Source organism: Rhinoraja longicauda, chromosome 2, assembly GCF_053455715.1.
Source record: "Rhinoraja longicauda isolate Sanriku21f chromosome 2, sRhiLon1.1, whole genome shotgun sequence".
In the NCBI taxonomy this organism is placed as follows: Eukaryota; Metazoa; Chordata; class Chondrichthyes; order Rajiformes; family Arhynchobatidae; genus Rhinoraja; species Rhinoraja longicauda.
This window is the reverse complement of record NC_135954.1, coordinates 114,225,290-114,248,948: the sequence shown is the minus strand read 5'-3', so window position 1 is coordinate 114,248,948 and position 23,659 is coordinate 114,225,290. Positions and strand designations below refer to the sequence as shown.

Genomic DNA, 23,659 nt, shown 5'->3' with positions numbered 1-23,659 from the left:
TATTGTGGTGTTATGTGCAGGATATGTCCTCCATCTATCAATAGACAATAGACTTATTCACAAAATGCTGGAGTAACTCAGCAGGTCAGGCAGCATCTCGGGAGAGAAGGAATGGGTGACGTTTCGGGTCGAGACCCTTCTTCAGACTGATGTCAGGGGGGTGGGACAAAGGAAGGATATAGGTGGAGACAGGAAGACAGTGGGACAGTAGCAACTCCATCAAAGGACCCAAACAGTCTTTCCAGGTGAGACAGAGGTTCACCTGCACCTCCTCCAACCTCATCTATTGCATCCGCTGCTCTAGATGTCAACTTATTTATATCGGCGAAACCAAGCGCAGGCTCGGCGATCGCTTCGCTGAACACCTGCGCTCGGTCCGCATTAACGCAACTGATCTCCCGGTGGCCCAGCACTTTAACTCCCCCTCCCATTCCCAGTCTGACCTCTCTGTCATGGGCCTCCTCCAGTGCCATAGTGAGGCCCGCCGGAAATTGGAGGAGCAGCACCTCATATTTCGCCTGGGCAGTTTGCAGCCCGGTGGTATGAACGTCGACTTCTCCAACTTCAGATAGCTCCTCTGTCCCTCCCTTCCCCTCCTCCTTCCCAGATCTCCCTCTATCTTCCTGTCTCCACCTATATCCTTCCTTTGTCCCACCCCCGACATCAGTCTGAAGAAGGGTCTCGACCCGAAACGTCACCCATTCCTTCTCTCCCGAGATGCTGCCTGACCTGCTGAGTTACTCCAGCATTTTGTGAATAAATTGAGAGAGGATCATTATTGCTTTCATGTTAACATGCAAACATATTGCAAATCTGACCAATTCATCAAGTGAATCATTTAGCTAATTCTGCAAAATAACCCCTAGATGCTCATAACAATCTAGCAAATCAGCATCGGAGGCAGTAATCCAGTGGAAGAGAATAGTGACTGGATCGCTTCGCTCAACACCTGCGCTCGGTCCGCATTGACCAAACTGATTTCCCGGTGGCTGAGCACTTCAACTCCCCCTCCCATTCCCAGTCTGACCTTTCTGTCATGAGCCTCATCCAGTGCCATAGTGAGGCCCACCGGAAATTGGAGGAACAGCACCTCATATTTCGCCTGGACAGCTTGCAGCCCAGTGGTATGAACATCGACTTCTCCAACTTTAGATAGTTCCTCTGTCCCTCTCTTCCCCTCCTCCTTCCCAGATCTCCCTCTGTCTTCCTGTCTCCACCTATATCCTTCCTTTGTCCCGCCCCCCCTGACATCAGTCTGAAGAAGGGTCTCGACCCGAAACATCACCCATTCCTTCTCTCCCGAGATGCTGCCTGACCTGCTGAGTTACTCCAGCATTTTGTGAATAAATCGATTTGTACCAGCATCTGCAGTTATTTTCTTATATTAATAGACAATAGACAATAGGTGCAGGAGGAGGCCATTCAGCCCTTCGAGGCAGCACCGCCGTTCAATGTGATCATGGCTGATCATTCTCAATCAGTACCCTGTTCCTGCCTTCTCCCCATACCCCCTGACTCCGCTATCCTTAAGAGCTCTATCTAGCTCTCTCTCTTGAATGCATTCAGAGAATTGGCCTCCACTGCCTTCTGAGGCAGAGAATTCCACAGATTCACAACTCTCTGACTGAAAAGGTTTTTCCTCATCTCCGTTCTAAATGGCCTACCCCTTATTCTTAAACTGTGGCCCCTGGTTCTGGACAGCCCCAACATTGGGAACATGTTTCCTGCCTCTAATAACGTGTCCAATCCCTTAATAATCGTATACGTTTCAATAAGATCTCCTCTCATCCTTCTAAATTCCAGTGTATACAAGCCTAGTCGCTCCAGTCTTTCATCATATGACAGTCCCGCCATTCCGGGAATTAACCGAGTAAACCTATGCTGCACGCCCTCAATAGCGTCAGAAACCCAGTACAATCTAAATGGAAATATCAAAGACTAGAGGGCACAGCTCTAAGGTGAGAGGGGCAAGGTTGAAAGTTTTTTGCACAGACAGTGGTGAGTGTATGGAACGTACTGCTAGGGGTGGTGCAGAAGGCAGGTACAATAGTGGTGATTTTAGATAAGAACATGGACATGCAGGGAATGGAGGGCTCTGGATCATGTGCAGCCGAGGCAATTAGTTTAGCATAGACATTCTGGGCCAAAAGGCCTGTTCTTGTGCTGTACTTTTCTGTGTTCTGGGTCCAGATTTTATAGACAATAGACAATAGACAGTAGGTGCAGGAGGAGGCCATTCGGCCCTTCAAGCAACCACCACCATTCAATGTGATCATGGCTGATCATTCTCAATCAGTACCCCGTTCCTGCCTTCTCCCCATACCCCCTGACTCCGCTATCCTTAAGAGCTCTATCTAGCTCTCTCTTGAATGCATTCAGAGAATTGACCTCCACTGCTTTCTGAGGCAGAGAATTCCACAGATTCACAACTCTCTGACTGAAAAGGTTTTTCCTCATCTCAGTTCTAAATGGCCTACCCCTTATTCTTAAACTGTGGCCCCTTGTTCTGGACTCCCCCAACATTGGGAACATGTTTCCTGCCTCTAACGTGTCCAACCCCTTAATAATCTTATATGTTTCGATAAGATCTCCTCTCATCCTAAATTCCAGTGTATACAAGCCTAGTCGCTCCAGTCTTTCAACATATGACAGTCCCGCCATTCCGGGAATTAACCTAGTAACACCCACAATAGCAAGAATATCCCTCCTCAAATTTGGAGACCAAAACTGCACACAGTATTCCAGGTGCAGTCTCACTAGGGCCCTGTACAACTGCAGAAGGGCCTCTTTGCTCCTATACTCAACTCCTCTTGTTATGAAGGCCAACATTCCATTGGCTTTCTTCACTGCCTGCTGTACCTGCATGCTTCCTTTCAGTGACTGATGCACTAGGACACCCAGATCTCGTTGTACGTCCCCTTTTCCTAACTTGACACCATTCAGATAATAATCTGCCTTCCTATTCTTACCACCAAAGTGGATAACCTCACACTTATCCACATTAAACGGCATCTGCCATGCATCCGCCCACTCACACAACCTGTCCAAGTCACCCTGCAACCTCAAAGCATCTTCCTCACAGTTCACACTACCACCCAGCTTTGTATCATCTGCAAATTTGCAAATTTGCTGTTGTGTTGACAAAATTATCAGCATTGTTGCAATTGCTGTACGAAGACAGTGAAGTCATATAGTCATAGAGTGTTGCAGCATGGAAACAGGTCTTTCGGTCCAACTTGCCAACATGTCCCGGCCACACTTGTCCCACCTGCCCACGTTTGGTCCATAACCCTCCAAACCTGTCCTATCCATGTACCTGTCCAACTGTTTCTTAAATGTTGGGATAGTCCCAGCCTCAACTGCCTCCTCTGGCAGCTTGTTCCACACACCCACCACCCTCTGTGTGAAAAAGTTACCTCTCAGACTTCTATTAAATCTTTTCCCCTTCACATTAAACCTATGTCCTCTGGTCCTCGATTCATCTACTCTGGGCAAGAGACTCTGTGCATCGACCCGATCTATTCCCCTCATGATTTTATACACCTCTAATGGTGGCGCAGCAGTAGAGTTGCTGCCTTACAGCGAATGCAGCGCCGGAGACCCGGGTTCCATCCCGACTACGGGTGCTGTCTGTACGTTCTCCCCGTGACCTGCGTGGGTTTTCACCGATATCTTCGGTTTCCTCCCACACTCCAAAGACGTACAGGTTTGTATGTTAATCGGCTTGATAAATGTTTTAGAAAATTGTCCCTCGTGTGTGTAGGATAGTGTGAATGCGCGCAAACCTGGTGGGTCGAAAAGGCCTGTTTCCGCGCTCTATCTCTAAACTAAACTAACCTCTCCCTATAGCTCTCACCCTCTAATCCTGGCAACATCCTTGTAAATCTTCTCTGTACCGTTTTCAGCTTGACAACAAGTCCTCCAACAGAGCCTGTCCCACTTAGGCGATTTTTTAGGCGACTGTCATAGTCGTAGCAAGTCGCCGAAAAACCGGCGACTGGACCCCCCCATGACAATGCCTACGACAAGCTACAACAACCTACCACCTAGTCGACATCAAGCCATGGCAACCAGCAACCCAATTGTCGCGACCTAGGACGTCCACCTACGACCGCACCTACGACAACCTACAGGCGACACAGGCGACAACTGAAGTCAAACTACGTCCACCCGCGACAAGCTACGACCCTGTCAGTGACAACTGAAGACAAGTGAAGACAATACACGTCATTTTGGCCTCCGGTTGACGTAGGTTGACGGAGGTAGTCGCCAATGGAATTCACCTACGTCAGCACCGGCGACAACCTACGTCACCTGGCGACAACCTACGACAGCACCCACGTCAGGAGACGTCAAGCTACGCTCATTGGCTTCAAACCAACAGTCGCTGAAAAGTTTTAAACATCTCAAAATCCAGCGGCGACCAGAAAGATGCTACGACTCTTTGGAGACGACTCACGACCGTACAGGCGAGCATGTGGCGACAGCCTAATCATCTGTAGTCGCATGAAAAATCGCCTACGTGGAACAGGCCCTTAATTAGGGCGGCACGGTGGCGCAGCGGTAGAGATGCTGCCTTACAGTGAATGCAGCGCCGGAGACCCGGGTTCCATCCCGACTACGGGCGCTGTCTGTACGGAGTTTGTACGTTCTCCCCGTGACCTGTGTGGGTTTTCTCCGAGATCTTCGGCTTCCTCACACACTCCAAAGACGTGCAGGTATGTAGGTTAATTGACTGGGTAAATGTAAAAATTGTCCCTAGTGTGTGTGGGATAATTTAATGTGCGTGGATCGCTGGTCGGCGCGGACCCGGTGGGCCGAAGGGCCTGTTTCCGCGTTGTATCTCTAAATAAATAAATAAACTCTGTAATTATTAAACTTCTTCACTCAGGTGTAATTACTGGAGTGGGGGGAAGGGGGCAGGGACACTGGAAAATGTCCACACCGCTGGGTTGTAACCTAGCCAAGCCAGAACATGAAGAGCTGTTCCTCCAGTTTGGGTGCGGCCTCACTCAGGCAATGGAGGAGGTCCCAGGACAGAAAAGTCATTATGGTCGTGAAATATGTTTCAAAACTCGGGGCAGCTGGCTAGGCCACAGACCCTGGTTTAGCAGACGGTTAAAGCTGACGTTAAACTCCAAAGACGTACAGGTATGTAGGTTAATTGGCTGGGTAAATGTTTAAAAAAAATAAAATTGTCCCTAGTGTGTGTAGGATAGTGTTAATAGTGTTAGTGTGCGGGGATCGCTGGGCGGCGCGGACTTGGTGGGCCGAAAAGGCCTGTTTCCGCGCTGTATATATATATGATATGATATGATATGATGATATATGATATATATATATATATATGATATGATACAGAGGTGTTTACAACAAATTTTAATCGAGCTCCAAAATTTAAGAGAAATTTAAAAAAGAAAACACCAGATTACATTTGAAAATATCTAAGCAAACAAAGGTAATTCAAAAGGTATGCAAGTTAGCTAACACCTTAAACTCCCACAGATGTTATGCTGCTGTGAAATGAATGGAGGCTCTGTTCATGCCCTGCCCAAACCAAGTGCAGGTTGGTTAGGTGGAGCTCTCTGTATAAACCGAGGGGAACTGCCCAAACCTTATCGTCCGATAAACTGGAAAAACCGCAGGGAAGGTTTCCGAGGACTGCCTGAGTTACAGGGGAGGGTGGGCAGCACAGGACTTTATTCCTTGGAGTGGAGGGGTGGTCTGATAGAGGTGTATAAAATCAGGAGGGGAATAGATAGGGCGAATCAGTCTAGGGGAATCAAGAACCACACGACAGAGGTGGTGCAGCGGTAGAGTTGCTGCCTTACAGCGAATGCAGCGCCGGAGACCCGGGTTCCATCCCGACTACGGGCGCTGTCTGTACGGAGTTTGTACGTTCTCCCCGTGACCTGTGTGGGTTTTCTCCGAGATCGTCGGTTTCCTCCCACACTCCAAAGACGTGCAGGTTTGTAGGTTAATTGGCTTGGTATAAATGTAAAATTGTGCCTAGTGTGTGTAGGACAGTGTTAATGTGCGGAGATTGCTGGTCGGTGTAGGATAGTGTTAACGTGCAGTGGGCCGAAAGGGCCTGTTTCCTCGCTGTATCTCTCTAAACTCTAAACTAGATAGGGTGAATGCACAGAGTTCCCAGTCTACGGGAATCAAGAACTAAGGTTTAAGGTATCACAAAATGCTGGAGTAACTCAGCGGGTCAGGCAGCATCTTGGAGAGAAGGAATGGGTGACGTTTCGGGTCGAGACCCTTCTTCAGACAGACGTCAGGGAGGGCGGGACAAAGGAAGGATATAGGTGGAGACAGGAAGATAGAGGGAGAACTGGGAAGGGGAGGGGGAGAGAGGGTCAGAGGAACTATCTAAAGTTGGAAAAGTCAATGTTCATATCGCTGGGCTGCAAGCTGCCCAAGCGAAATATGATGTGCTGTTCCTCCAATTTCCGGTGGGCCTCACTATGGCACTGGAGGAGGCCCATGACAGAAAGGTCAGACTGGGAGTGGGAGGGGGAGTTGAAGTGCTCAGCCACCGGGAGATCAGGTTGGTTAAGGCGGATTGAGCGAAGGTGTTGAGCGAAATGATCCTGCATTTGGTTTCGCTGATGTAAAGAAGTTGATATCTAGAGCAGCGGATGCAATAGATGAGGTTGGAGGAGGTGCAGTTGAACCTCTGCCTCACCTGGAAATACTGTTTGGGTCCTTGGATGGAGTTGAGGAGGGAGGTAAAAGGACAGGTGTTGCATCTCGTGCGGTTGCAGGGGAAAGTGTCCGGGGATGGGGTGGTTTGGGTAGGAAGGGACGAGTGGACCAGGGAGTTACGGAGGGAATGGTCTCTGCGGACGCAGAAAGGGGAGGGGATGGGACGATCAGAAGATAATATGATCAGTTTTCATCTACAATTTGAGAGAGAGAAGGGAAAATCGGAAGTGTCAGTATTGAATTGAATTGCCTTTATTGTCATTCAAAATGAATTGAACGAAAATCATTTGCCAAGGAGCCACAACAGTACAGAGTAAAAGACACAAGACACACAATTTTAACACAAACATCCATCGCAGTGATTCCTCCAGACACCCCTTCACTGTGATGGAAGACAAGAAAATGTCTTCTCTCTTCCCCGTGCTTCTCCCACGGACAGATAGTTCGACTTCTGCCGAGGCGATCGAGGCTCCCGACTCGCGGTATGAACATCAACTTCTCCAACTTTAGATAGTTCCTCTGTCCCTCTCTTCCCCTCCCCCTTCCCAGTTCTCCCTCTATCTTCCTGTCTCCATCTATATCCTTCCTTTGCCCCGCCCCCCTGACATCAGTCTGAAGAAGGGTCTCGACCCGAAACGTCACCCATTCCTTCTCTCCTGAGATGCTGCCTGACCTGCTGAGTTACTCCAGCATTTTGTGAATAAATACCTTCGATTTGTACCAGCATCTGCAGTTATTTTCCTACACTGATCATATTATGATCACTACCTCCTAATGGCTCTTTTACTTTGAGTTCCCTTATCAAATCCGGTTCATTACACAACACTAAATCCAGAATTGCCTTCTCCCTAGTAGGCTCCAGTACAAGCTGTTCTAAGAATCCATCTCGGAGACACTCCACAAACTCCCTTTCCTGGGGTCCATTATCAAGCTGATTTTCCCAGTCTACCTGCATGTTGAAATCTCCCATAACCACTGTAGCATTACCTTTGCGACATGGCAATTTTTACTCTTGATTCAACTTGCACCCTATATCCAGGCTACTGTTTGGGGGCCTGTAGATAACTCCCATTACGGTCTTTTTACCCTTACAATTCCTCAGTTCTATCCATACTGACTCTACATCTCCTGATTCAATGTCACCCCTTGCAAGGGACTGAATATCATTCCTTACCAACAGAGCCACCCCATCCCCTCTGCCCACCTGTCTGTCTTTTTCATAAGTCGTGTACCCCTGAATATTCTCTTCCCAGCCCTGGTCCTCTTGTAGCCATGTCTCTGTAATCCCCACAACATCATACTTGCCAATGTCTAACTGAGCCTCAAGCTCATCCACTTTATTTTTTATACTTCGCGCATCCGGCGCGGCCTGCAACCACAACAACCTGACCGCGGGAGAGGACAGCAGGAGAAGGGAAAAGACATTGTGGCCTTCCATCACAGTGAGGAGAGGACTGGAGGAGGAGACTCACTGTGATGGATGTTTTCTTGATGGATGTTTCTTTTGTGTGTTTTGGGGGTTGTGTAATTTTAATGCCTATTTTGATGCTTTTGTTGTTGGACTGTGGGTGACTGAATTTCGTCCAATTTGGATGACAATAAAGCTATCTTGAATCTTGAATCTTGAATCTTCAAATACAACACTTTAACTTTAGTATTCACCTCCCCTCTCACACTATTGGCCCTGACCGTACTCTCTTATCTCATCTAGAACTTTCCTTCCCATTAATTCGGGAGTCTTTTGGAACCTTTCCTGTATTCACTGCCCCTTTAACTCCATCTTCATATTCCCAATTTGTCAACCCCTCCCCCCCCACTATTTAGTTTAAACCCACACATGTAGCACTAGCAAACCTGCCTGCCAGAATGTTGGTCCCCCTACAGTTAAGGTGTAACCCGTCCCTTTTGTACAGTTTACCCCTACCCCAGAAGAGATCCCAGTGGTCTATAAATCTAAATCTCTGCTCCCTGCACCAGCCCCTCAGCCATACCTTCATATCCCCTATCTCCCTGTTCCTGCCCTCACCAGCACGAGGTATAGGAAGCAGTCCAGAGACAACCACCCTTAAAGTCCTGCTTTTCAGTCATCTTCCTAACTCCTTAGACTCGCGATGCAGAACCTCCTTCCTCTTCCTCCCGACGTCGTTCGTGCCCACGTGCCCAACTACCTCTGGCTGTTCACCTTCCCTCTCGAGGATGTTCTGAAGTCAGTCCGTGAGGAAGATGATCGAACTTTATTACCTTCCATCACAGTGAGTAATGTGGAATCCGCTGTGGTGGATGTTTATGTTAAGGGCCTGTCCCGGTTACGTGATTTTTAAGGCGACTGCCGGCGACTGTCAAAGTTGTAGCAGATCGGCAAAATTTCCCCTACGACAATGACCATGACAATGCCGAGTCAGGTCGATACAAGTTACTGTTTTTGTGAAACTAGCACCTGGCGAAGAGATTACACCGTCTTCGGAAACATCGCAAAATTCCCACGCTTACCTGACCGTCAAACTGTCACCTCCAATCTACCTGTCAAATGTCCTGACGGTAAATAAATTGGTTAAACAAAACCATCTTCTGGTATCTTCAAATGCCTTTTCTTAATTTAATATTACGTGCTTCTAAATGCATCTGCGACAACCTAGCAAACCTGGGGACAGCATGCAACAGACAACGCCCGCAATAAGCAACGATACCTGGCAACAAGCCAGCTGTCGCCGAGAAATTTCTGTCTGGAAAATGTTTCCGTGACGCGCCGAGATCCGCTAGGATTCATTGAAGACTCCTCACGATCATGCCCGCCACACCCCGGCCAACGTTCGGTGACAGCCTAGTCACTGGCAGTCGCCTTAAAATCACCTCAGTGGGACAGGGCCTTTAGATGTTACTTTATGTGGCTGTGTGTCTTGTTGCTTTTTACTTAGTACAGCTGTGGGGTAACTCAAGGTTCACTGCACATGTGACAATTAAATTGAATCTTGAATCTTGTTTCTATAGATAACAGTCGGAGAAGCAAGGGTCTGCTTACCCAGTCCAACAGAAAAGAAAGTGGTGCTCGGTGGGATGATACGGAGGTGACGGCTGCTGGATGTCATGTTCCGCAGCTCAATGTTGGTCTGGGGAAAGATAACACGCGTGATAAAATGGTTTGAAAATCAAAGGGATTTATACGCAGCATCAAATTTGCATTGGTCTAGTTGCACTGAACGTAATACATAGAAACATAGAAACATAGAAAACAGGTGCAGGAGGAGGCCATTTGGCCCTTCGAGCCAGCACCGCCATTCATTGTGATCATGGCTGATCATCCACAATTAATAACCCGTGCCTGCCTTCTCCCCATATCCCTTGATTCCACTAGCCCCCAGAGCTCTATCTAACTCTCTTAAATCCATCCAGTGAATTGGCCTCCACTGCCCTCTGTGGCAGAGAATTCCACAAATTCACAACTCTCTGGGTGCAAAAGTTGCTTCTCACCTCAGTTTTAAATGGCCTCCCCTTTATTCTAAGACTGTGGCCCCTGGTTCTGGACTCGCCCAACATTGGGAACATTTTTCCTGCATCTAGCTTGTCCAGTCCTTTAATAATTTTAGATGTCTCTATAAGATCCCCTCTCATCCTTCTAAACTCCAGTGAATACAAGCCTAGACTTTTCATTCTTTCCTCATATGACAGTCCCGCCATCCCAGGGATCAATCTCATGAACCTACAATGCACTGCCTCAATTACAAGGATGTCCTTCCTCAAATTAGGAGACCAAAACTGTACACAATACTCCAGATGTGGTCTTATCAGGGCCCAATACAACTGCAGAACCTCTTTACTCCTATACTGAAATCCTCTTGTTATGAAGGCCAACATGCCATTAGCTTTCTTCACTGCCTGCTGTACCTGCACGCCAACTTTCAGTGACTGCTGCACTTCCCCCTTACCTAACCTGACACCATTGAGATAATAATCTGCCTCCTTGTTTTTGTCTACATTATACTGCATCTGCCATGCATCTGCCCACTCACTCAACCTGTCCAAGTCACCCTGCAACTTCCCAACATCCTCTTTGCAGTTCACACTGCCACCCAGCTTTGTGTCATCTGCAAATTTGCTAGTGTTACTTTTAATTCCATCATCCAAATCATTAATATATATTGTAGACAGTTGCGGCCCCAACACCGAGTCTTGCGGCACTCCACTCGCCACTGCCTGCCATTCCGACAGGGACCCGTTTACTCCTACTCTTTGCTTCCTGCCTGCCAACCTATTTTCTATCCCTGTCAATACCCTCCCCCCAATACCATGTGCTCTAATTTTGCCCACTAATCTCTGATGATATCTTTTCAAATTTAAGTCAATTTGCTCATTCCTGAATTTACTGCCGACACCCGATCTCACCTCGTACACCTGACCGACTTTGTAGTCCGTGAAGAGGATAATCGGTGGATTTGCCAGAAAAACAGGAATGGGTTCACCAGGGTCACTGTACAACAAAAAGGAGCAAAATCACACAGCAGTCATTCTCAACTTCAGTTCAGTTCAGTTTAGGTTATTGTCAAGTGTGCCGAGTTATTGTCACGTTTAAAGAAAGGATATAGGTGGAGACAGGAAGACAGTGGGAGAACTGGGAAGGGGGAAAGAGAGAGACAGAGAAACTATCTAAAGTTGGAGAAGTCAATGTTCATACCGTTGCACTCTAAGGTGAATAATTACCTAGTGTGCCAAGTAATAAAACAAAGACACAAAGTGCTGGAGTAACTCAGTGAGTTAGCGGGTCAGGCAGCATCTCGGGAGAGAAGGAATGGGTGACGTTTCGGGTTGAGACCCTTCTTCAGAAACGTCACCCATTCCTTCTCTCCCAAGATCCTGCCTGACCTGCTGAGTTATTCCAGCACTTCGAGTCTGCCTTCGATTTTAACCAGCACCTGCAGTTTTTTTCCCACTCAGTGAGTTAGCATCTATGGTGAACATGGATAGGTGAGGTTTTGGGTCGGAATCCTTCTTCAGACCATTCTTCAGCCAAGTGTAATGTCATTTACTGCCCACCAGGTGGATCTGTGGAGCTGCATTCACTCCAAAACTCAACTCACCTGATACACAGGTGACACAAGGAACCGCAGATGCTGCTTGACAAAGAAAGCACAAAGTGCTGGAGTAACTCAGGGGGTCAGGCAGCACTTCTGCAGGACGTGGATCCACAGGAATAAAAATGGGATTCATGTAAGGATGAGTGTAAAATGGGTGCTTCACGGTCAGTGTGGACTTGATGGGCTGAAGGGTCTGTTTGGATGCTCTATCTCCCTCTAACTTTATAGACAATAGACAATAGACAATAGACAATAGGTGCAGGAGTAGGCCATTCAGCCCTTCGAGCCAGCACCGCCATTCAATGCGATCATGGCTGATCACTCTCAATCAGTACCCCGTTCCTGCCTTCTCCCCATACCCCCTTACTCCGCTATCCTTAAGAGCTCTATCCAGCTCTCTCTTGAAAGCATCCAACGAACTGGCCTCCACTGCCTTCTGAGGCAGAGAATTCCACACCTTCACCACCCTCTGACTGAAAAAGTTCTTCCTCATCTCCGTTCTAAATGGCCTACCCCTTATTCTCAAACTGTGGCCCCTTGTTCTGGACTCCCCCAACATTGGGAACATGTTATCTGCCTCTAATGTGTCCAATCCCCTAATTATCTTATATGTTTCAATAAGATCCCCCCTCATCCTTCTAAATTCCAGTGTATACAAGCCCAATCGCTCCAGCCTTTCAACATACATATAACTTAAACCCTAACATAACTTTTTCCAGAAGGAAGCCCCAACCTAATCTTTCTGTGCCATCTTGATAAAATCTCTTCTCCCTCTTTGCAGTGATTTTTTTTCATCTTAAGATTGCGATCCGAAGTGTTGCCAACTGTTCCATATTAGCTGGGACATCCCGTCTTTTAGGCCCGGATGGCACTGTAGGCCCGGACACTGTAGGCCCGGACACTATAGGTCCGGACACTGTAGGCTCGGACACTGTAGGCCTCGACACTGTAGACCCGGACACTGTAGACCCGGACACTGTATGCCTCGACACTGTAAGCCCAAACACTGTAGGCCCGGACACTGTAGCCCGGGGGTCGTTGTAGTCCCAGACAGTGTAGGACCGGACAGGGTAGGTCCGGAGGCCCGGGCGCCGCCTAACGGAGGTCGCGTAGCAACCCGCGTCCCAGCCCGGGCGGCCGCCATTGGTGGAGCGGGAGCACGTGGCCGCTGGCTGGGTGAGGTCACGTGGGGCGCGGGGCGGTAACATCACCCTGTCCCTTATTTTGGAGTGAGGAAGTTGGCAACCCTATCTGAACTGCACATTGTATTCTAAATGTGGTTAAACCCAAGTTGTTTACTATCGTTTAGTTCAGTTCATTTAGTTTACTTTAGTTTAGGGATACAGCGCGGAAACAGGCCCTTCAGCCCACTGAGTACACGCCAACCAGCGATTCCCCTGCACACTTACTCTATCCTACACACACACTCGGGACAATTCACAATTATATCAAGTCAATTAGCCTACAAACCTGGACGTCTTTGGAGTGTGGGAGGGAACCAGAGAGCCCACACAAGTCAGCGGGAGAATTCACAAACTGCGTACAGACAGCACGCGTAGTCAGCATCCAACCCGGGTCTCTAGAATGGTCGTCATTCTACCACAACGACAGAGCAGTCCTGAGGGAAGCAGGCGCTCTAAGGAAGCAGCTCTCCCGCTGTGCCACCATGCCACCCAAAGTGTATAAAGTGCAAGAAGATGGACACAAAAAGCTGGAGTAACTCAGCGGGTCAGGCAGCATCTGTGGAGAGAAGGAATGGGCGACGTTTCGGGTCGAGGCCCTTCTTCAGACCAGTGTGCATAAACATTCCTGCTATTACCCCTGGATGTGAACATCCAGTGATGAATGATGGGCTCAGTACCTTTCCTCAACAAAGATCTTTCTATTGCCAACCATCTTCTGCACTTTCTTCTTGGGGATGATGAGTGATTTGCCTCCCTGTTGAGGAGGCAGAAAGCGTGGGTTCTTCAGGAAGTTGTGGCACCTCTCGAACCTTGCCATGTCTTCCCGAGCCTGGATGCGTTTGGCCACCGACAGCTCATCCTTCCAGAGAGGCCTCTTGCTCCTTTCTTTCTGCAAAGAAAAAAGGAATACACACACACACACACGTGGGTGAAGATTCCCCAACAACTCCCATCACCTTCCCCAGATGTGCCAGAGTAACCGGGATGCATCACAGCTTGGTTGGGGAACAGCTCCATCCAAGGCCGCAGGCAATTGCAGCGAATTGTGGACGCAGCCCAGACCATCACACGAACCAACCTGCCTTCCATTGACTCCTTCAGGACTGCTCTGTAGTTGTGGTAGAATGACGACCATTCTAGAGCCCCGGGTTTGAGCCTGTCTACGCTTGCTGTCTGTACGGAGTTTGTCAATTCTCCCGCTGACCTGTGTGGGATCTCCGGCCAGCAGCGTAATCAAGGACCAGTCTCACCCTGGCCACTCACTCTTGGGCAAAAGGTATAGAAGTGTGAAAACGCACACCTCCAGATTCAGGGACAGTTTCTTCTAGGGTTGCCAACTTCCTCACTCCCAAATAAGGGACAAGATGATGTCACTGCCCCGCGCCCCACGTGACCTCACCCAGCCAGCGGCCACGTGCTCCCCATCCACCAATGGCAGCCGCCCGGGCCGGGAGGCGGGTTGCTACGCAACCTGCGTTAGGCGGCGTCCGGGCCTCCAGACCTACACTGTCTGGGCCGACAGTGTCCGTGCCTACACTGACCGAACCTACAGAGGCCCCCAGGCCTACAGTGTCCGGGCCTACTGTGTCCGGACCTACACCGTCCGGGCCTACACTGTCCGGGCCTACACTGTCCGGGCCTACAGTGTCCGGGCCTACACTGTCCGGGCCTACACTGTCCGGGCCTACACTGTCCGGGCCTACACTGTCCGGGCCTACAGCGCCCCCCGGGCCTAATACGGGACAAGGGTGGTCCCGTACGGGGCAAACAATTTAGCCCAATATACAGGATGTCCCGGCTAATACGGGACAGTTGGAAACCCTAGTTTCTTCTCAGCTGTTATCAGGCAACTGAACCATCCTACCACAGCTACAGAGCAGTGCTGAACGACTATCTACCTCATTGTTGACCCTCGGACTATCCTTGATCGGACTTTGCTGGCTTTACGTTATTCCCTTATCATGTATCTATACACCGTAAATGCATGTTTTGTGTTTCCGCTGACTGGTTAGCACGCAACAAAAGCTTTTCACTGTACCTTGGTACACGTGACAATAAACTAAACTGAAACAAAACTGAAACTGAAGATTTAGAAACTGACATTATTGCTACTGTATCATCTCACTTTGTACAGATTATGCCTTTAAAGTGAGAGGGGATAATAATGTGTGGGGGGCAAAGTTTAAAGGAGATGGTTGGGGCAAGTGGAACTCATTGCCACAGATGCCAGTGAAGGACAAGTCATTGGGCATTTTTAAAGTGGAGACTGACGGGAACCAGAGGACACATCCTCAGGATAAAAGGATGTACCTTTAGAATGGAGATGAGGAGGAATTTCTTTGGTCAGAGGGTAGTTAATCTACGGAATCCATTGCTACAAATGGCAGTGGAGGTCAAGACATTGGATATTTTTAAAGCCATGATTGAGAAATATAAAATTTACATATAACATTTTTAAGGGATTGGACACGCTAGATGCAGGAAACATGTTCCCAATGTTGGGGGAACCAGGGTTGACAGTCTAAGAATAAGGGGGAGGCCATTTAGAACGGAGATGAGGGAAAACTTTTTCACACAGAGAGTTGTGAATCTGTGGAATTCTCTGCCTCAGAAGGCACCTATTGTCTATGTATCTATTTAGAAAGTTCTTGATGAGTAAGGGTGTCAAGATTTAGAGGGAGAAGGCAGGAGAATGGGGTTGAGAGGGAAAGATAGATCAGCCATGATTGAATGGCAGAGTAGTATAAGAAAATAATTGCAGATGCTGGTACAAATCGAAGGTATTTATTCACAAAATGCTGGAGTAACTCAGCAGGTCAGGCAGCATCTCGGGAGAGAAGGAATGGGTGACGTTTCGGGTCGAGACCCTTCTTCAGGCGAAACGTCACCAATTCTTTCTCTCCCGAGATGCTGCCTGACCTGCTGAGTTACTCCAGCATTTTGTGAATGAATGGCAGAGTAGACTCGTTGTTCATGCTCATATGACTTATGAACATGAAGTCTTTATACAGGGAGTGATGAGTGCACAGAACATGCTGACCGAAGTGGTGGTGGAGGCAGATTTGATAATGGCATATGAGGCTTTTAGATTCGCACATGGGGGGAATGGAGGGATATGGATGATTTGCAGAAAGAGGACATTAGTTTACTTTGGCATCAAATTCAGCACAGACATTGTGGGTGGAATGGCCTCTTCCTGTGCTGCACTGTTCTATAGATACAAAACGCTGGAGTAAGACTCTGGGCATTCACCCTACTAATTCCCCTCATGATTTTATACATCTCTATAAGATCACCCCTCATCCTCCTGTACTCCATGGAAAAAAAATAACCCCAGCATGCCCAATCTTTCCCTGTAGGTCAGATCCTCAGGTTCTGGTAATATCCTCATAGGTCTTCTCTGCACTCATTCCAGCTTATTGACATTGAGTCAAATGAGCCATCTGTGATCCTGTTTATATTCAAAATCATCCGTTGATTCCAGGGGGAGGATCGTAGTTCAATGCCTCAAAGCTTCAATGGTTCAACCGTTGTCCTGAAGGCAGGAACGGGGTACTGATTGTGGATGATCAGCCATGATCACATTGAATGGTGGTGCTGGCTGGAAGGGCCGAATGGCCTACTCCTGCACCTATTGTCTATTGTCTATTGTCATCATCCATGCACTCCAAAGAGGTGCAGGTATGTAGGTTAATTGACTGGGTAAATGTAAACATTTTCCCCAGTGTGTGTAGGATAGTGTTAATGTGCGGGGATCGCTGGGCGGCGCGGACTCGGTGGGCCGAAGGGCCTGTTTCCGCGCTGTATCTCTAAATCTAAATCTAAAATCTACTCGGCTGATAGACGCACCTGAGGGCTGGATTTTTTCAAACTTGTTAAGTCACCAGAAGTTGACTGTGAAATGAAAGATGATCGGTCTTCTGTCAAATGACCTTTGGATGGACTCTCGTCAGAATAACCATCATCCACTGGGTTGCGCGAAATGCGTTGTTTATAGCTCATGGTGGGTTCGGGACAATGGGTCATCGGTTTTGCTGAAGAAATGGAAAATGGTGCAGATTATGAAGACAATACTGTACGTTATGATGTTGCACCTGGATAACGTTACACTTTAGAAACGACGTTCAACGTTTTTAGACTTTAGACTATACTTTACTTTCGAGATACAGCGGGGAAACAGGTCCTTTGGCCCACCGAGCTCGCGCCGACCAGCGATCCCCGCACACTCGCACAAAGATTTATGAGGATGTTTCAAACAGGCACCTCGGCTCACCGAGTCCGCACTGACCAGCGATCACCTCGTACATTCACACTTTCCTACACACGAGGGGCAATTTACAATTTTTTTTTGCTGAAGCCAATTAATGTGCAAACCTGCACGTCTTTGGAGTGTGGGAGGAAACCGAAGCACCCAGACAAAACGCACGCGGGTCACAGGGAGAACATACATACTCCACCCAGACAGCGCCCAGCGTCTTTGGCACTATAAGGCACCAACTCTACCGCTGCACCACCGTGTCACCCTACACACCAATTAGTGTTTGAAAGCCAACAGCCCTGGAAGTGCGTTGTTTAGAAAACACAGGAGCTTCAAAGCAGAGCAACTTTCAAACTATAAAAGGTAAAAAAAATGAATTGCTCTCTGTTGTGGAAGGAAGGAACTGCATATCCTGGTTTACACCAAAGAAAGACACAAAATGCTGGAGTAACTCAGCAGGTCAGGCAGCAACCCAAAGAGTTGTGAATCTGTGGAATTCTCTGCCTCAGAAGGCAGTGGAGGCCGATTCATTGGATGCTTTCAAAAGCGAGTGAGATAGAGCTCTTAGGGCTAGCTGAATCTAGGGATATGGGGAGAAGGCAGGAACAGGGTACTGATTGTGGATGATCGGCCATGATCACATTGAATGGCTCAAAGGGCCAAATGGCCTCCTCCCACACCTATTTTCTATGTTTCTATGTAACTCCTCAGAACATGGATAGGTGATGTTTCAGACTGGAAATGATAAAATGATTATTTTAATCCTTTTCCTTTCAATGTACCATAACTAATACGCTTTCAGCATTTTTGCTTGTGATACTAGTTTTGGTCTACTTTTGCAGAGAGTGTGATTGACGGAGAGAGAACTACTGTACACTATCCCCCAAATTTGTCCAAATAGGAGAAGGAATGTATGTGGAATAGTGGTGCCAGCTATCTCACTCCCAAATACGGGACAAGGTGACGTCACCGCCCCGCGCCCCACGTGACCTCACCCAGCCAGCGGCCACCTGCTCCCGCTCCACCAATGGCGGCCGCCCAGGCGGGGAGGCGGGTTGCTAAGTAACCTCCATTAGGCGGCGCCCAGGCCTCCAGGAGCTAAAATGTTGAATACCTAGAGTGTCGGGACCTACAGTGTCCGGGTCTACAGTGTCCGGGCCTACAGTGTCTGGACCTACAGTGTCCGGGCCTACAGTGTCCAGGCCTGTAGTGTCCGGGCCTACAGTGTCCGGGCCTACAGTGTCCGTGCCTACAGTGTCCGGGCCTACAGTGTCCGGGCCTACAGTGTCCGGGCCTACAGCGTCCGGGCCTACAGTGCCGCCCGGGCCTAATACGGGACAAGGGCTGTCCCATACGGTACAAATCCATTTAGCCCAAAATACGGGATGTCCCGGCCAATATGGGACAGTTGGTGACCCTAATGTGGAAAGAGCTACCAGAAGAAGTGGTAGAAGTCGGCACAATTACAGTGATTTAAAAATATTTGGACTGGTGGATAGAAACGATTTATGGTGATCCGAGCCAAAGACAGGCAAATGGGACTAGCTCATGTAAGCAATGTGGTCAGCATGGATTAGTTGGGCCGAAGAGGCGTTTTTTGTGCTTTATAATTCTATGGCTCTTTGATCCATTGAATGTGGAGGCTGGTGGGCTGGAAAGTGAGGACAAGGGAACACGGGTTTGTTTCAGATGTGGAGGGAGATGGAAGAATGGGAGGAATTCCTAAGAGGCATGATAGAGAAAGGCAAGGTGCTGGAGCAACTCAGTGGGTCAGGCAGCATTCTTTGAGATCCATGGATAGATGACGTTTCGGGTCAGGACCTTTCTTCAGACTGATTCTATGGGCGGCAGAGTGGCGCAGTGGTAGAGTTGTTTCCATGCTGTGTCTCTAAAGTAAAGTTTCAAGTCTAAAGACCTTGAATATCACCTATCAATGTTCTCCAGAGATGCTGCCTGACCTGCTGAGTTACTCCAGCACTTTGTGTCTTTTTTGGTAAACTCTCATCTACAGTTCCTTGTTTCTTTTCTAAGAAGCATGATACTCTTATTAAAACTGTCTAGTTCTGATGAAAGTTTAACTAACAATAAAAATCCGTTTCTCTCTCCCTTGATGCTGCCTGACCTGCTGTGCACCTCCAGAATTGTTCTTATTTATTAACGGTGGCGCAGCGGTAGAGTTGCTGACTTACAGCGAATGCAGCGCCGGAGACCCGGGTTCCATCCCGGGTGCTGTCTGTGCGGAGTTTGTACGTTCTCCCCGTGACCTGCGTGGGTTTTCTCTGAGATCTTCGGTTTCCTCCCACACTCCAAAGACATACAGGTTTGTAGGTTAATTGGCTTGGAAAATGTTTTTAAAAAATTGTCCCTAGTGGGTGTAGGATAGTTTGAATGTGTGGGGATTGCTGGTCGGCGCGGACCTGGTGGGCCGAAAGGGCCTGTTTCCACGCTGTATTTCTAAACTAAACTAAACTAAACATAAGATCTCCCCTCATCCTCCTGTGCTCCAAGGAATAGAGTCCCAGCCTACTCAACCTCTCCCTATAGCTCACACCCTATAGTCCTGGCAACATCCTTGTACATCTTCTCTGTGTCGTTTCCAGCTTGACAACAAGTCCAACTTAAGGGCCTGTCCCACTTAGGCTTTTTTTTAGGCTCCTGCCGGTGACTGTCATAGTCGTAGCAGGTCGCCGAAAAACCGGCGACTGGACCCCCCCCGACGACAATGTCTACGACAAGCTACAACAACCTACCACCTAGTCGACATCAAGCTACAGCAAGTGCCGGAGACCCGGGTTCCATCCCGACCGTGGGTGCTGTCTGTACGGAGTTTGTACGTTCTCCCCGTGACCTGCGTGCGTTTTCTCCGACATCTTCGGTTTCCTCCCACATTCCAAAGACATGCAAGTTTGTAGGTTAATTGGCTTGGTATAAATGTAAAAATTGTCCCTAGTGTTAATGTGCGGGGATCGCTGGGCGGTGCAGACCCGGTGGGCCGAAGGGCCTGTTTCCGCGCTGTATCTCCAAACTATATCCGCGCTGTATATCCAAACGCAATCCAAAGAATTTCACTGTACCTAACTAAGTACATGTGACATTGGATACATTCCTTTAACTTGGAAAGAACTGGAATTTGGAATTTAGAAGGATAAGAGGAGATCTTATCGAAACATATAAGATTATTAAGGGGTTGGACACGTTAGAGGCAGGAAACATGTTCCCAATGTTGGGGGAGTCCAGAACAAGGGGCCACAGTTTAAGAATAAGGGGTAGGCCATTTAGAACGGAGATGAGGAAAAATGTTTTCAGTCAGAGAGTTGTAAATCTGTGGAATTCTCTGCCTCAGAAGGTAGTGGAGGCCAATTTTCTGAATGCATTCAAGAGAGAGCTAGATAGAGCTCTTAAGGATAGCGGAGTCCGGGGGTATGGGGAGAAGGCAGGAACGGGCTACTGATTGAGAATGATCAGCCATGATCACATTGAATGGCGGTGCTGGCTCGAAGGGCCGAATGGCCTCCTCCTGCACCTATTGTCTATTGTCGATTGTGATCGTGATACAAAAACGGAACACAAGTTTCGATCAGGCGCCCGTGGGTGAATCGTGATCGTGTCCTCATGCCACCATCATACCAAGTGGAAGACTCATCAGATGCCTCATACCTCAGTGGTGAGGAGAGATATCACCTTCAAATTCCTGGGGATCGCCTGGGCTTGCCACATAGGTACAATCATGAAGAAGGCAAGGCAGCAGCTGAGTTTAGACTTTAGAGATACAGCACGGAAACAGGCCCCTTGGCCCACCGGGTCCGCGCCGACCGGCGATCACCTCATATACTTACTTGTACTTTGGTGGGTCAGAGGCTAAGGGGTAACCTGACACAAGTATATAAAATTACCAGACATGGAAAGTCAGAAAATGTCTTCCTCAGGGTGTCAAATACTAGCCTTAAGGTGAGAGGGGGGAAAGTTTAAAGGAGATCTCTGAGGCAAGTTGTTTTTGCACAGAGGTGCCTGGTACGCGTTTCCAGGGGAGGTGGTCAAAGCACCCAGCAACATTTAAGAGGCATTTAGACAGTCACGTGAACATGCAGGGAATGTGGGCAATGTGGGGAATGTGGGGAATGCGGGGAACGCAGGCTGATATGCAGTTTTAATTGGCATCATGGTCGGCACAAACATTGTGGGCCATAGGACCTGTTCTGTGTAGAAACAAGGAACCGCATTTGCTGGTTAATACACACAAAAAGACACAAAGTGCTGGAGTAACTCAGCAGGTCAAGCAAGACATGGATGTTCTGGAGAACTGTTTGGGCGGCACAGTGGCGCAGCGGTAGAGTTGCTGCCTTACAGAAGCAGGGCCCAGGATTTCAACATGACTATGGTGCTGACTGTACGGAGTTTGCATTGTTATTCTCCCTGAGACCTCGTGGGTTGTCTCCGGGTGCACCGGTTTCCTCCTACATTCCGAAGACGTGCAGGTTTGTAGCTTAAAAGGCCTCTGTAAATTGTCCAAGTGTGTTGGGTAGGAGTTGTGTATGGGTTAGGGTTGCCAACTGTCCCGTATTAGCCGGGACATCCCATATATTGGGCTAAATTGGTTTGTCCCGTACGGGATCGCCCTTGTCCCGTATTAGGCCCAGGGGGCGCTGTGGGCCGGGACACTGTAGGCCTGGATACTGTAGGCCCAGACACTGTAGGCCCAGACACTGTAGGTCCGGACACTGTAGGCCCAGAGGCCACTGTAGGCCCGGGGGCTGCTGTATGCCCGAACACTGTAGGCCCGGACACTGCAGGCCCAGGCACTGTAGGCCCGGGGGCTGCTGTAGGCCCGAACATTGTAGGCCCGGACACTGTAGGCCCGGGGGCCACTGTAGGCCCGGACAATGTAGCCCCGGACACTATAGGCCCGGAGGTCGCCTGTCAGAGGTTGCGTAGCAACCCGCCTCCCGGCCCGGGCGGCCGCCATTGGTGGAGCGGGAGCACGTGGCCGCTGGCTGGGTGAGGTCACGTGGGGTGCGGGGCGATGACGTCACAACTTGTCCCCTTTTTGGGAGTGAGAAAGTTGGCAACCCTAGTACGGGTGCTGATGGTCGGCGTGGACACGGCAGGCCAAAGGGCTTGTTCCCACACTATATCTCTAAAACTAAATCCAAAACTATCACGGATAGGTGATGTTTGGATCGAGACCCATCTTCAGACCTGTTCCTGTGCTGCACTATCCCACATTCGATACATTAACCAAACACTCCATTACCATCTCATGTTGTAAATAATCAATTCCAGTATTTATCCTGTTACTGTATCACGCTAATCCTTCAATCCCTGATTTCTCTCCCCCTTTTTCTTAAGTAACGGAGTTACATTAGGATCTGCTATCTGCATAATTTTGGTGCAATTAAGGAAGTCTTAAAGGAACTAGGGGACACATCTAAGAAATTGCTGCGAATTGTGGATGTAGCCCAGCCCGTCAAAAAAACCCAGCCTCCCTTCCCTTCCCTTCCCTTCCACCCCACTTGCAAGGCGTTGCCTCACGAAAGCAGCCAACATAATCAAGGAAGGTTTTCACTTCAGTCATCCCCTTTCCTTCCTCCCCCTAATGGAGGACAGACAGAGCACATAAAAGCCTCAGACAGAGCACATAAAAACTTGAAACCATGTACCTCAGATTCCATGTATCATCAGATTCCCCTCTTCCATCACAGATGAGTCCCTCACGAGGGTCTCCTCGATATCCCGCAGCTCCGCTCTTGCTCCCCCTCCCCCCAGTCGTGTCAGAGTCCCCCCGTCCTCACCTACCACCCCATCAGCCGTCGCATACAGCAGAAAATCCTCTGACATTTTCGCCCCCTCCAACAGGATCCCACCACTAGCCACATCTTCCCATCTCCACCCCTTTACGTTTTTCGCAGAGACCATTCCCTCCTCAACTCCCTGGTCAACTCATCCCTTCCCACCCAAACCACCCCCTCCCCAGGTACTTTCCCTTACACCTGTCCCTGTACCTCCTCCCCCAACTCCGTTCAAGGAACCCCTGACAGTCTTTCCAGGTGAGGCAGAGGTTAATTTGCACCTCCTCCAACCTCATCTATTGTATCTGCTGTTCCAGGTGTGGACTCTTATATATCGGCGAGACCAAGCGCAGGCTCGATGATCGTTTCGCTGAACACCTCCGCTCAGTCCGCCTTAACCAACCTGATCTCCCGGTGGCTCAGCACTTCAACCCCTCCCATTCCCAATCTGACCTTTCTGTCCTGGGCCTCCTCCATTGTCAGAGTGAGGCCCAGCGCAAATTGGTGAAACAGCACCTCATATTTCGCTTGGGTAGTTTACACCCCAGCGGTATGAACATTGACTTCTCTAACTTCAGGTAACCCTTGCTTTCCCTCTCTCTCCACCCCTCCAGTTCTCCTACCAGTCAGATTGGCCCGATTACATCTTAT

At 48.9% G+C, this 23,659-nt stretch overlaps 1 protein-coding gene across 8 annotated transcripts in view; it reads right to left on the bottom strand.

Moving 5' to 3' along the window:
• Positions 1-23,659, bottom strand: part of dlec1 (DLEC1 cilia and flagella associated protein) — a 149,781-nt gene that overhangs the window by 105,619 nt on the left and 20,503 nt on the right. For 7 of the 8 annotated variants that reach the window (XM_078429930.1, XM_078429947.1, XM_078429957.1 and 4 more), the window contains 4 exons: positions 16,814-16,998; positions 13,642-13,853; positions 11,092-11,176; positions 9,731-9,818 (listed from right to left, as the gene is read on the bottom strand). In XM_078429930.1, the coding sequence (XP_078286056.1) occupies positions 9,731-9,818; positions 11,092-11,176; positions 13,642-13,853; positions 16,814-16,998 (570 nt within the window). The remainder of the gene's footprint in view (positions 1-9,730; positions 9,819-11,091; positions 11,177-13,641; positions 13,854-16,813; positions 16,999-23,659) is intronic. The other variant, XM_078429922.1, reaches the window with a different exon arrangement.